At 64.4% G+C, this 12,123-nt stretch overlaps 1 protein-coding gene across 1 annotated transcript; it reads right to left on the reverse strand.

The window, feature by feature from the left end:
* Nucleotides 1–879: 879 nt before the first annotated feature.
* On the reverse strand, nt 880–11,566 carry TMPRSS13 (transmembrane serine protease 13). The gene is made up of 13 exons (XM_074927312.1): nt 11,459–11,566; nt 6,232–6,403; nt 5,791–5,892; nt 4,929–5,051; nt 4,712–4,841; nt 4,345–4,437; nt 4,213–4,256; nt 3,770–3,929; nt 3,492–3,664; nt 2,963–3,061; nt 2,537–2,679; nt 2,239–2,391; nt 880–2,130 (listed from the first exon to the last, which is right to left on the reverse strand). Exons 1-13 carry the CDS (start codon nt 11,477–11,479, stop codon nt 2,116–2,118), a joined length of 1,428 nt encoding a protein of 475 aa, XP_074783413.1. The 5' UTR covers nt 11,480–11,566; the 3' UTR covers nt 880–2,115.
* Between the last annotated feature and the right edge of the window lie 557 nt (nt 11,567–12,123).

Genomic DNA, 12,123 nt, shown 5'->3' on the forward strand with positions numbered 1-12,123 from the left:
GTTGTAGAGGGAAAACAGTCCCTCGGCCCCTGCGCACCCGCTTCACGGGAGGCTCCCGCATGCCGTGGGAGGTTTCTGGGTTGCTGCTTTGAAATGCTATTTGAGGTCAGGCTGACTCAGTGTTTCCCAAAAGGCCACAATTTACTGTTTTGGTGCAGGTCTGGAGCAGCTGCCAAGCACCGCCCCACGCGCTGGGGCCCGCTCCGAGTCCCAGGGAGGGCTGGGTGCTCTCTGCACACAAAGCCAGACGAGACTGCCATCCCAAAATTCAAACGCAAACCGCAGCTCTCGGACAGCAGGTGTCCTTTTCCACAGCAGGCAGCCAGTTCTGGGAACCCAGGGGATACTCCCAGGAGGTGAGCAGGCAACAGTGCCTGCAGCAGCCCACACACTCTGAGAATTTCTCATCTTCACTTCGCAGGTAATCTGTGCAGCTCCAGAGCCTGTGCACGGTTGGAGACGGCGGTCTCCCGCACGCTTACGGGAAATGAACCTTCCCATTGTCTGGAGCCGCTGGGCAGCGGGTGCGCATTGGGGTGCTGAGCACCTCCCACAGACCCCGCTGTGGGCAGCATGGGGGCACACGCTGCAACCCCCCGTCGCTTGCTGCACGCCCAGCCCACGGGCCCGCCGCAGCGTGCTTGGCCTTGCCCCGGGGCCGAAGAGCTGTGAGGAGGGCGGCAGCCCTGGAGCATCACAGTGTCCAGCCCGGGCCATGCCCAGGGCCCCGTGCAGAGCCCAGGGGTGGGCAGAGCTCTCCCTGCTCCCTGGGGCTCACCAGCTTCCTCCCAGCCTGTCCAAAAGAGCTGTCTCCACGTGGAGAACTACCAAAACGTTTATTGAGAAGAGCGCGGGGTGGCCAGGCTCCCCAGGACCCCCCCCTGCAGCTGCCCACACGCCTGGGGAGGGGAGCACAGCCTGGGCCAGGGGCAGAGAGCCTCTGCTCACCGCCCAGGGATCTCCCATCGCTTCTGGTGTGCCTCAAAGCACCCACAGGGCGATGCGGGCACTTGTTTCCGTGGGGGGAATCGTGTCCCCGCTCTGGCGTGGCCGGGGAGGGGAGGCTGGCTGGGCTCTGCCTGCGCGCTCGGCGGCCGGAGGGAGGAGGAACCAATCCAGCACCGTCACCGAACAAAGAGCTGCGAGATCCAGGGCTGGCTCACGCTGGAGAGGGGCTGCTCTGCATCACGCTCCGCCGTGGCCTGTGGCTGCCGCTCGCATCTGTCACAGCCCCCGCAGAGCAGACTGCCCCCGCCGCCGCCAAAACCCTCAGCAGAGCAGGCGGGGGCCCGAGCCCGGGTGTGCGCAGTCCTGGGAGCGAGTGCTTGCTCAGATCGTGTCCACGGCGTGGAAAAATAAACAAACGGGCATTTCTTTCACGGGGAGGAACGTCGTCGTTTAAAAGGCACTTCCTAAACCTATCTGCAAACACGAGAGCAACTACCGCTCCTCCCCGAGGGTGCTGTAACTGCACCTCGGGGCTCCCCTGTGCTCAGCCCTCCCTGGACAAAGCAGGGAGCGTGGCCTCGCAGGTGTGGGCAGCTGTTGCCCACCGGGGCAGCGTGGGACGATGCTGCCCCATGGCACATCCCAAGGCTGCAGGCAGCGTGCAAAGGAGAGCCCTCCCTCGCCACGGGCACCCCACGGCTTTCCTGCTCCTCGCTTTCATCCGCAACCTCCGCTGGGTCGACAGGCAGCGCTAGCAGCCCCTCGCCCGCCGAGCGTGCCGCAGTCCTGCCAGGAAGCACTCGTGACTCCCCGTCTGCACACATCTATTTACACGAGAGGAACCACAGACACGGGGCGAGGAGGCGCCGGCCCGCCGGCACTGCCCGCTGCTGGCACAGGCTGCTGCCCCTCGCGCGCTGCCAGGCCGGGGCTGGCTGGGTGCTTTGCCCAGCCGCCACCAGGGCACCTCCCTTGCCCTGGGCGAGGGCAGGGTCACGTCGCTGGTGCCGTATTTTGAGAGGCTGGGGGCAGCGACAGGTCCCTGGCTGCACGGACAGTCCAGACATAGGTGGGGGGATCTGCTGGTAGCGTCATGCCCTGGTTGCAGCCAAGGGCGGGGACCCGCGCCGGCCGAGAGGCACAGCCCAGGCAAGTGTCCATCCGGCCTTAGTTGTTCTCGCTCTGCAAGGGAAGGGGAGGAGAGAAGGGTGAGGTGCCAGGGGCCGGGCTGGGGGATGAAGCCCCTCTCAGTGCTCCCGGGGCCACCCTCCCTGTGCCGGGCCACCTCACCTCCATTTTGCTGTAGATCCAGCTGAGGAGCTTTGTCACGCGTGTGTACACGCCGGGCTTATTCTTCTGGCCACATCCTGTCCCCCAGCTCGTCACTCCAGCCACGTACCAGCGGCCGTTGTCCTCGCAGACCAGGGGCCCCCCGCTGTCGCCCTGGCACAGAGGGGCAGAGCAGTGAGGAGAGGAGACAGGCGATGCCCCTCTGTGGGTACCCAGACAGGGGACAGCGGCGTGCGGGACAAGTGGGCAGCGCTGTCCTGCACCGCCTTGCTGGTGGCACCGTGTGCCCCCAGCTCACCTGGCACGCGTCTTTCCCTCCCTGCAGGTACCCGGCACACATCATCCGTGGGGTCAGGTAGCCCTCGTACACCTGGTCGCTGTTGCAGATCTTGTAGTCGATCAGCTTCACTTCAGCCTCCCGCAGCTTCGGGGACGTGTTATCTGCAAGGCAGGAGGATCCGTGGGGCAGGGTGGGCCTCGGCCCCCCACCACCCCCAGGCCCCCCCGCAGCACCAGACGTTCCCACAGCAGTGAGGGAGGGAGCCGGTATTTCTTGCAGGCCGTATTTCTGCAGAGCCACACAGCAAGGAGGGCAACAGGCACGGGTCACCCCTGCGGGAACGGCCCTCGAACACCGCAGCAGAGCCACGCAAGAGGAGCTGCGTTCACAGGTTGGGCAGCGGCACGCGGGAGCTGCCTGCCGAGAGCTGGCATCCTCCCTCACCTTCGTTCTCCCTCGTCTTCCCAAAGCCGGTGATGAAGCAGGACCTGCCGGTCTGGAATCGCTGGTCGTACATGGGGAGGCAGGCTGGGCGAACCTGAGCTGGAGGGAGACATGATGAAAACCAGGCGAGGAGAGAGGGATGAGTCACCCAGGAGCAAAATAGCCACTGTAGTCACCAGCCCCGTGGCTAGGGAGGAGCGTGGGGCGCAGGAAACGCTCCCTGCTGTGCCCACCCAGGCAGGGTCCCCGCCGGGCCCTGCCACGCTGCCCACGCGGGGCACAGCCAGCGGCACGATGCCGGCGCCACCGAGCCCACGGCCACGTGCACAGCAGACCCTGCCAGGGGAGGGTGGGCCCGCTCCCGGCCACAGGGTGAGCAGGGGACAGCAGCAGAGCGGGAGGCTCCAGCTGGCAGCAGCCCCGTGTTGCCCAGGGGACGCTCTGAGGGACCCGAGCTGCCTCTCACTCCTGCCCGACCGCCAGCCCCAGCCAAGCCCAGCCCTGCTGCCCGGCGAGCCGAGCGCCTCACCTGAGAGCGTCAGCGGCCTGGAGAGCTTCATGAGAGCGATGTCGTAGTCATCGTGATCGTCGCTGTAGTTGGAGTTGATGATGACCTGGGAGACGGGGATGCCCTCTGCGTGCTGCTTCAGGTCGGAGACCCCGCCGTACACCTTCCAGTCGTCGAGGATCTTCATGCTGTTCCTGGGCAGGGAGAGGCGGGGGCAGCAGGAGTGAGACGCGGGGCTGCCGCCGGTGCCCCCGGGCTGGAGAGCCGCCCTGCGGGCAGCTGCCTGCAGCAGCACTCACATGAAGAAGCAGTGGGCTGCGGTGAGGACCCACTGCGCGTCGATGACGGTGCCGCCGCAGATGTGGATTGGCCCGTACTGCACGCTGACTTGCCAGGGCCATTTGCTGACAGAAGTTTCCTTTCCACCGATGATCCGGCCAGAAATCCTCTGCCCGCAGGCTGGAGGGGAGAGCAGGGCTGAGAGAAGGGCTTGGAGGGGGCAAGCTGGGAGGGGGACACACACACATCCCCCCACCCACAGGCACCGGCCGGGGCTCGTAACGCTCGCAGGAGCAGTGGAGACCACACGAACGCAATCTTTGCCATTTTGTCCTGCCCCAAAATCTTGCTGGACAACACCCTATTTGCCCACCCCTCTGCAGAGAAGGGAGGAACACGCTCCCATGCATGTGCTTGGCCTTGCCCACCCTCGGGCACGTGCCCTGCCAGCCAGGCCCCTTACTTGTGCAGCGGAGGGAGACGTACTTCCCCGTCAGACACTGAGAGCTGCGGGAGAGAAGAGGGAGACGCAGCCTCAGCCCTGGCCCTGTGGCACCGGGGCAGGGCAGGGGTGGCTGGTGGCCCTGCCTGGTACCTGTTGAGGCTCTGCTGGATGGTCTCTCGCTCGTCAGTCACGGTGAGGCTCTTGCCGGAGACGCGCAGGGGAACGTATTCGGTCTGTGACGCGCTGGGAGGGGAGAGGAAAGAGGCAGTGAGGGTCCCCCTCAGTGACCGCCCGGTCCCTGCCCTCTCACAGAGGCTCTGCACGCTGAACCCGGGGCGGCCGGACTGAAAGGCCCAGAGCGGTGCTGGACACACGACCCTCCAGTGGAAAAGCACAACGCTGGGAGAAAGAGCCCAGCGGATCGTGCCCCCGGCCAGGGCAGGAGGCCCAGAGCAATGCCCGGGGGGCTGGCAGGGGCCCAGCGCCAGAGCAGGATGAGCCATCCTCAGGGAATTACTTCTGAAATCCCAGCTGCCGGCAGGTCTTCCTGGAGAAGGAGTCGTTCCAGGCACTGCTGCACACCGGCAGCCACTGGCTCTCAGCGCTGGAGTAGACGTGGAGCAAGGACTCGTCGGACGCGAAGCGCACTGCGGGGATGGAGCAGGGGGGTCAGTGGTAGCCCGCGCCCTGGGGGCTCCCCTCGCTCCCCCTGCCCCTGGCTCCTGGGGCCTCACCGCAGCCCAGCTCGTCGCTCCTCTGGGAGCAGTCGACGATGCCGTCGCAGCGCACGGGGCTGTCCTTGCAGCTCTCGGCGGGCTCCTTGTACACGATGCCGGTCTGCGACCGCCAGAACATAACTGGAAGCGAGCGAATGCTGCAGTGAGGCCGGGGCTTGCGGGGGGCGAGGTGCTGTGCCCCCCCTGGCTGGGAGTCCGGCGGAGGTCTGCTACGCACAGGGGCACTGCCAAACCCCAGGCTGAGCTGGGGTGCCAGGCGTGCGCCAAGAGAAGAGCCGCAGGACGCGGGGCTGAGCGAGGCCTGGCCAGTCCTGAGCACCCCGCGCCTGCCCCGCAGCTCAGCTGCTGCAAGTCCTCCCGCTTCACCCACTGCTTGCTCCCGCAGAAAGGTGCCTTCAGCCTGCCCGAATGCTTCGAGCCCACCAGCTACGGCAGCTGGAGAACCGGCAGCTCGGTATTACGAGGACTAAAGCAAATCCCCCGCTGCCTGTGCCTGTTCCGCCTGCAGACCGCGCTGCGGGTGATGGGTCCTGCCTGCTAGCCCTGCGCCCCAGGGAGGGCAGCGGGGGTGCTGCCAGGGGTGCCCCCCACCAGCCGAAACAAGTCCAGAAGAAGGAAAGCGCAGTGCAGCCCCCTGCCCCCCAGGTGCCGCAGGCAGCCCAAGCGGCGGATCTCCCTTCCCCGGCAATCCTGCTTCTGCCTGCCCAGCAGATCTCGGGAACACTCGGGCAGTGGGAAGAGGCAACATCTCTGCCTGCTTCCTCTAGGCTTCCCAGGGCTCTCCCCAGCGTGGCTCTCCCCCACCTCTGCTGCCCCCCCCAGGGAGCCCTGAGCCGCCCGGGGCTGGGCCCCCACTCACACAGCAGGATGAGGGCGACGAGCAGCACGATGAGGATGGAGATGCAGAAGATGAGCGCAAGCCGCCGCTGGCTCATGCAGGGAGCTCTGAACATGGAGGATCCTGGCAGCAGAGCAGAGGCAGGGTCAGGGTGAGCATCTGCCTCCCCAGGGCACCCACACCCCGCTGCCCACCAGCAGCTCCCTGGCTCCCCAGAGGACCCCCAAGATGTGGGGAACAACGCTATGCACACCCCACGCTGCCCTAGAGCGTCCCCCCCATCCTGCCATGGTCCCTGTCCTCTCCCTTGCCCCCGGCACCCCTCGCACCCCCAAGGTAACACCAGCCTATGGCTGAGGCTTGTGCCAGCAGTGGGCCCAGGCACCCGTTCCCTGCCTCCCTCCATCCCTCCCCATCCTCGGTGGGACCGGGGCCAGGGCGCCCGCGGCACCATCCTCTTACGTGTGCTCTCACAGGCCGTGCAGGGCGCCGGGGCTGGGCTGGACTCGGGGCTGTACGGCTTGAAGCTAATGCCCAGGACGCTTTCGCGAGGCTTCAGAGGTCGGGCACTGAAGATGCTGCTGACTGGGGCGGCATGGAGGCTGGGAGGGACGCTGCTGGGCGATGCCGTGGTCTGCAAGCGGAGGAGACCGTTACTGGCAGCGACCGTTGCGCACCGGAGAGTCCCCACAGATGCTGCCCCATCGCTGTGGCAGCCGTGAAGGCAAAGGTGACACAGAGCTCAGGTCCCCGGCACGGCGCCGAGCTCCCCAGCACAACCAGTCGTTCCTCCACAGGATCATGAACCACATGGAGAGTTATCGCTGCGGTGCCGCTTTCTGCAGCACGAAGCCTGGGCCGTACCTCATGCGAGACAGCTGAAAACCGCTGTCACAGAGCTTGTCCCCTTTAGGTGGCTGCTGGCCAAATTTCCCAAACTGATGGCCCTGATCAGAGCAATCAGCCGGGTGTTTGGCAATGGGTCAGTCACACTGTGGCCCAGTTCCACGGGGCTAGTGCCCCAATTTATGCATCTATCCTTAATTAGCCATTTGAAAAATACAGTGCAATTTCCAGCTGTTATTTAGTAATACTTAATAATCAGTGTTTTCCAAGCCCTGAAACGTCCTGCACCCTGGAATGCTGTTCTGCAGTTGTGTCACTCCTGATCCATGAATTTGCAAAAGAATATGTATTTGTTTCCTTTCCTCAAGAAACACTCTTCCCAGCGCCCCATCAGCTACAGGCGGCTACAGAAGCAAGAGCCTCTCATTTTCCTCCAGAGAGGTCCTGTGCACAGAGCCCACAATAAATGCCGTTTCCTCTGCCATTTGTAAAATCTCAGGTACATCTCTGGCCATAAGGAACGGCCACGTGCCTGGCAAGCTGCGAGGGCATCGCCAGCCGGCACACGGCTCTGACAGCCCGGCCTGGGCGCCGTTCTCGGCAGTGCCGACCCCGCTGCCTCCGGCGCCGCTCCCAGCGCCACGTGGCCACCACCCACCGCATTCGCAGCGGGCTGTTCGAGGGAGGACACTCAAACGGGGACGACGTCTGTCCCTACAGACTGTCGCTGCTGTCCCGTGGAAGGGGCACCCAAGGGAGAAGCGGAGCTGCCATCCCTCGGCCGCAGAGCGTGACCCGTTTGGCACCCAGGCCCCAGCCCTCCTCCCGGGGACTCCTTACCAGCCAGGAGGTGGCTCAGAGATGCCCCTCCGGGAGCCTGGCTCTGACTGTCGGCCCTGCAGCTGCTAGAGGTGACATTTCCCCGTAACCGAGAACATCCCTGCCCCTGCCAGGCCAGCAAGCAGCTCCCGGGCAGGCGCACGGAACGGGCAGAGGACAGGGGCTGAGCCGGAGCCCCCGCGTCGCCTCCTTCCAGCTGGATTTTCTCTGCCCTCGTGTTTCCTGCCGGGAATCGAGGGCCCTAATGAGCACGTCAGGAGCCTGCTCAGGCTCATGCTTTGTAAATACGGCTGTGCCCTGCCTTGCAATGCGGTGGTGTAACTTCCTGGGCACTAATCCCGTGAGTCACGCACCCTGGCGTGGCCACGCGTGCTCCGGCGCGGGGGCTGCCTCGGCCCCCAGCTGAGCATCACGGGGGACGTGCTACCTCTTGCCCTGTGCCTTAGGAACCATGCCACAGACCTGGCGGGCTCAGCACCCTGGGCTGCGGGGCAGGCTGCCTGGCCACCCGCCCTGGCCAGCAGCGGGGTGCGCAGGGCCACCCCCCGGCACAGGCCTCCTCCCGCCGCCCCGGGGCCCGCGGCACAGGCACCGCTAATGTCTCCCGGCCATCGAGAGCCACCTCCCCACTCAGGTCAGGGGACGGGGACTGAGCGAGCAGCATCACCCACCCCTTCTCACCTCTTCCCTGCCAGACAGCGATCACAAGCCGGAATTTGCTCAGCCTGCAGCCCAAGGCCAGTTTTCCCTACGCCTGAATTTCACAGAAGCTGCATGGACGAGCGCCGGAGCGCCGTGCTGCAGCTTCACCTTCTCCTGGGCTCTCCCAAAGGTGCCGGGAAGCCCGGGACAGCCCCGCCGTGTGCTTGGAGGGGCTGGGCTGGCAGCCAGGGGGGCTGGAGGGTGCCGCGGCCATGCCCTCCCTGCAGGGGTCTGAGCAGTCCCGCCGATGGCATTCAAGCTCTTGCAGCAAGTGCTGCACCCCTGCACCGTGAAACTCCCCGGGGTACGTGGGGCGCCCGTTGTTGGCTCAGCAAGAAAAGCCTGAGCTGCAGCAGGTCCTGCCCCACTGCTGGGCAGAAACAAGGAACCCACGGGTGCCAGAAACCCTTCCTAGGGAAAGGATTTCTGCTGTCTGTGTGTAAATGAGCTTTTTGTAAATACCCGGACAGTATCGTTCACATTGGCCTTTGTGTGCTATCGCCACATGTCTGATATTTCACATGCCTCGTCCTGCAGCAAGCGTGACCCTCAGGGTATCAGATCAGCAGGGTTACGATGCTGTTAAGGACAAACCTGTCCTTTGTAGCAGGAGACACAGCCCAGCTTCACCAGCGATGCCGATTGCTAAAGCATTTCCACCTCCAGTGTGCAAACATCACAAACTGACATGGGAGTACGCTAGAGCTTTAAATTGTTCTTACTATTCCTTAGCAGGGAACACATGCTCTTTCTTACACTCTGGCGTCCTATTAGCTACTTATTTCCTTAAAAGTCTAAAGTCTAAGCATTTTTTTTTAGATCTGTTGCAGAAGCTAACAAAACTTTTATCACAGGCTCCCAGTAACCAGCAGAACTGGTTGCTGTTGTAGAGCCCCCGGAGCAGAGGACAAACAGCAGCGGCTTTCTGAAGATATTTCTGCTACAGACTGTGTGTTACCCTGGCAAGTGAGCTGTGACTTCTGCCCACAAAACCTTTACTCATCCTCTGCTGACTTTTGAGTAAAAGTCACACCGGGAGCCCTGCCTCTCACACGCGCGGCTGCGGTTTGGGCCCTTTTTCTGACATCCTCTCTGCAAATGTTTAAGCACGGCTGTGGGCTGGCTCTGAAAGCCAGGCGTGAGGAGGGGAGCACAGCCAGCTCCTTCCCACTGCAGCGCTGACTTCGGGGAGGGAGCCTGGGGATGCTCAGGGCACTCCTGGCCAGCTCTGCTCCCCCTGAGCCCAGCCCAGGCTGCCTGGGGACAGTTGGATGGCGCCTGGCTGCCCTGTGAGCCCTTTGTTAAACGTGTCAGGAGCATAAACACCTCCTCACTCCTTCGCCCTGCTCTGAGGCTTTGAGCAGAGCTGGGAAAAGCACCGAAGCGCCGGAAAAGCCCATCGCCTTCGTGCCATGAGCTGCCATGTGCACTGACCTCCAGCTCTCCTCCCCGCCGCGGAGAGAAGGGCTCCGAATCCACGGCAGCAGGGAGCAGCCACCCGGGCCGGCTGGGTGCAGGATCCACGCGTGATGGGGAGAGAGGGCAGGGAAACCAGCCAGCAGTCACCGGCAGTTTCGGAGTGGGAGGGAGAGCGGAAGCCAGGCAACACCTGGGGTGTTGCAACCGGACCCAGGGCCAGGCGCGTTTCGGAGGAGCGGAAGGGCACGGCACTACCCGGAGCTGGGAGCATCAAGAGAGGAGGGAGGCAGCCTGGCTCAAATAAGCTGGAAGGAGCTGCCTAAATAAGTGATGATCTTCCCATCGGAGCTCGGCAGCCAGCCCCTCACCATGGCTCTCGGCTGCTCACAGCCCATGGTTCAGGGCAGGGAACCGGCTCCTTCGCCTGCCTGCAGAGTGCTGCTTGTGCCTGGCAGATGAGCTCGGCAGGAGCACAACAGCGACATTGTCCTCGCGCTCACCTGTGACAAATCCCTCCCGAGCCTGCAAAAGGGCCCGTTCCTTCCCGGTGACACCCATCCTGCTCGAGTGTCGCGACTGAGCGGTGCCTCGGCGGTGCCTCCCTGGGAGGGGACAGGCCCCCGGCCCGAGGACAAACCAGGCAGGAGCTGCAGGAGGACGCTGCCGAGACCCTGGTGCCATAAAGGGGAAACGCACGGGGAAGTGAAATGCCAGAGCACACAAGGGCCATTTTGTAAATGCAGGTGACAAGCCATGTCGATTGAGTCAGCCCAATCCAGCCAGGGACAGGTTGCCCTGTGCCAGTGTGAGCAGCCCTTCAGGAAGAGATCAGAAAATGTTCCAGGGAGTGAGTAATCGCTGCTCACCCCATTCCACAGATGGGCAAACTGAGGCACAGAAAGCTGAAGTGACTCTCCTGCAGTTGCAGAGCCGAGGGTGGCACCTGGGACTCGCAATGGCCCAGTTAATCCAAGCAGCAAAGCCACAGTGGCCCAGTGGGGATGCCTGATGTTGGGTCACTGTCTCCATCCGTGGGCATCCCAATTCCTGCCCCTGTCTCACCAGGACGCAGCACTGCTGCCCACTTTCAGGGCCACCCAGAGCCGGGATCAGGCTACAGGGCAGTGCTGGGGCAGGCTGCCCCTCCCTCAGGACCCAGCGGGGCAGGACGAGGGCAGCTTTTACAGCCGGCCCTGACCCCCTCGGGCTCCATCCCCCCACCACTGCCAGCTTTGCACTCCGGACGTCGCTGGCACAGCCGGCAGCACTTGGCGCAGTAATTACCCGCTGCCTCGCCCGGGCGGGCTGAGCCCAGTGCCCAGCCAGGGATGGATGTTTTCCTCATGACAGGATGCTCAGCAAGGCCCCACGGCCAGGACCGAGCAGGCCCCAGTCAGCCCAGCCCGAAAAGAGGATGGAGAAAACTGGTGGGAGAGCAGGCGAGGGAGAGCGGTGGCTGCCGCTCAGGGAGGTGCCGGAGGGCTCAGGAGCGTGCAGCTCCCACGGGTGCCAAGCGGCACTGGCTCCCACCAGCAGCACCAGCCCACCCCACCAGCCAGACCCCCCAGTTCACAAATCCACTCCAGCAAGGACAAGCAGCGGTGCCAGGGGGCCCCGACACCTCTGCTGGCACGGGGCTGACACGGGGGTGCTGGCGGGACTCCTCCTCCCTCCGTGTGCCAGGGGGTGCCGGAGGCAGCAGCCCCACAGGCAGCTCGCCCTGGGCCGGCAGCAACAGGCTGTGCGAAGGCAACGCCCCAGAGAGCAGGAGGGAGAAGCTGGGCCCTCCACCAAGCCCTGAGGAAAGCTGGTCCGTACGGCCACAAAGGCCCCCCCAGTGCCCCCGGCCGGGTCAGAGCTGGGGGAGCTGCCTGCACCTTACCGGAGAGGTTTTTCCGTCCATCGGCCGCTGCAGGGCTGGGCTGGGATCACAGCTCCGGCACAGCCATCCTTGGCTGCGCAGCGCGGTGCGGAGCGAGGTCAGGTCCGCGGGGACGGGGCAGAATCTGTTTGGCGAGCGGGCTCGTACGTCAGTGCCAGCGCCAGGTGCAGAGGGAAACCAGTCCGACCTGCCGCCCGGCCCCACTGCTGCCTGTTTCCCAACTGCTCCAGGCACGGCGTGCAAAATATCAGCCTCCGCTGCCGGCCGCCCCAACCAGGCGTGAGGAGCGCGGGGCAGCGGCAGGAGGACACTCGGCTGAGGCCCAAGGTGTGGGAACTGGGGAGAGGTGAGGACCGGCCCGGGCGGCAGCAGCATCCCCAGCACTCGGGGCTCCTCACCGTTCTCTCGGCTGCCAACCTGCCAAGGGGCCCCTTCTCCCCTGTGCGCCCACCACACGCTCCCCCACACTGCTCCCGCCCCGGCCAAGCGCAGCGAGCGCCAGCTGAGCGTGGCAGAGGAGGGGATGCGCAGCCATGTCCAACCCCAGCAAAAACCCTCCCGTGCGCCCCAGGTGATCGAGAAGTCCAGAACGCCCCCGTTTCACAGAAATGAAATGCTGTTTTCCTCTAGTTCCTCTAGAGGCTTTTTCAGCCCTCTGCTAATGG

The sequence above is a fragment of the Athene noctua genome, chromosome 26, assembly GCF_965140245.1.
Source record: "Athene noctua chromosome 26, bAthNoc1.hap1.1, whole genome shotgun sequence".
NCBI classification, from domain to species: domain Eukaryota; kingdom Metazoa; phylum Chordata; class Aves; order Strigiformes; family Strigidae; genus Athene; species Athene noctua.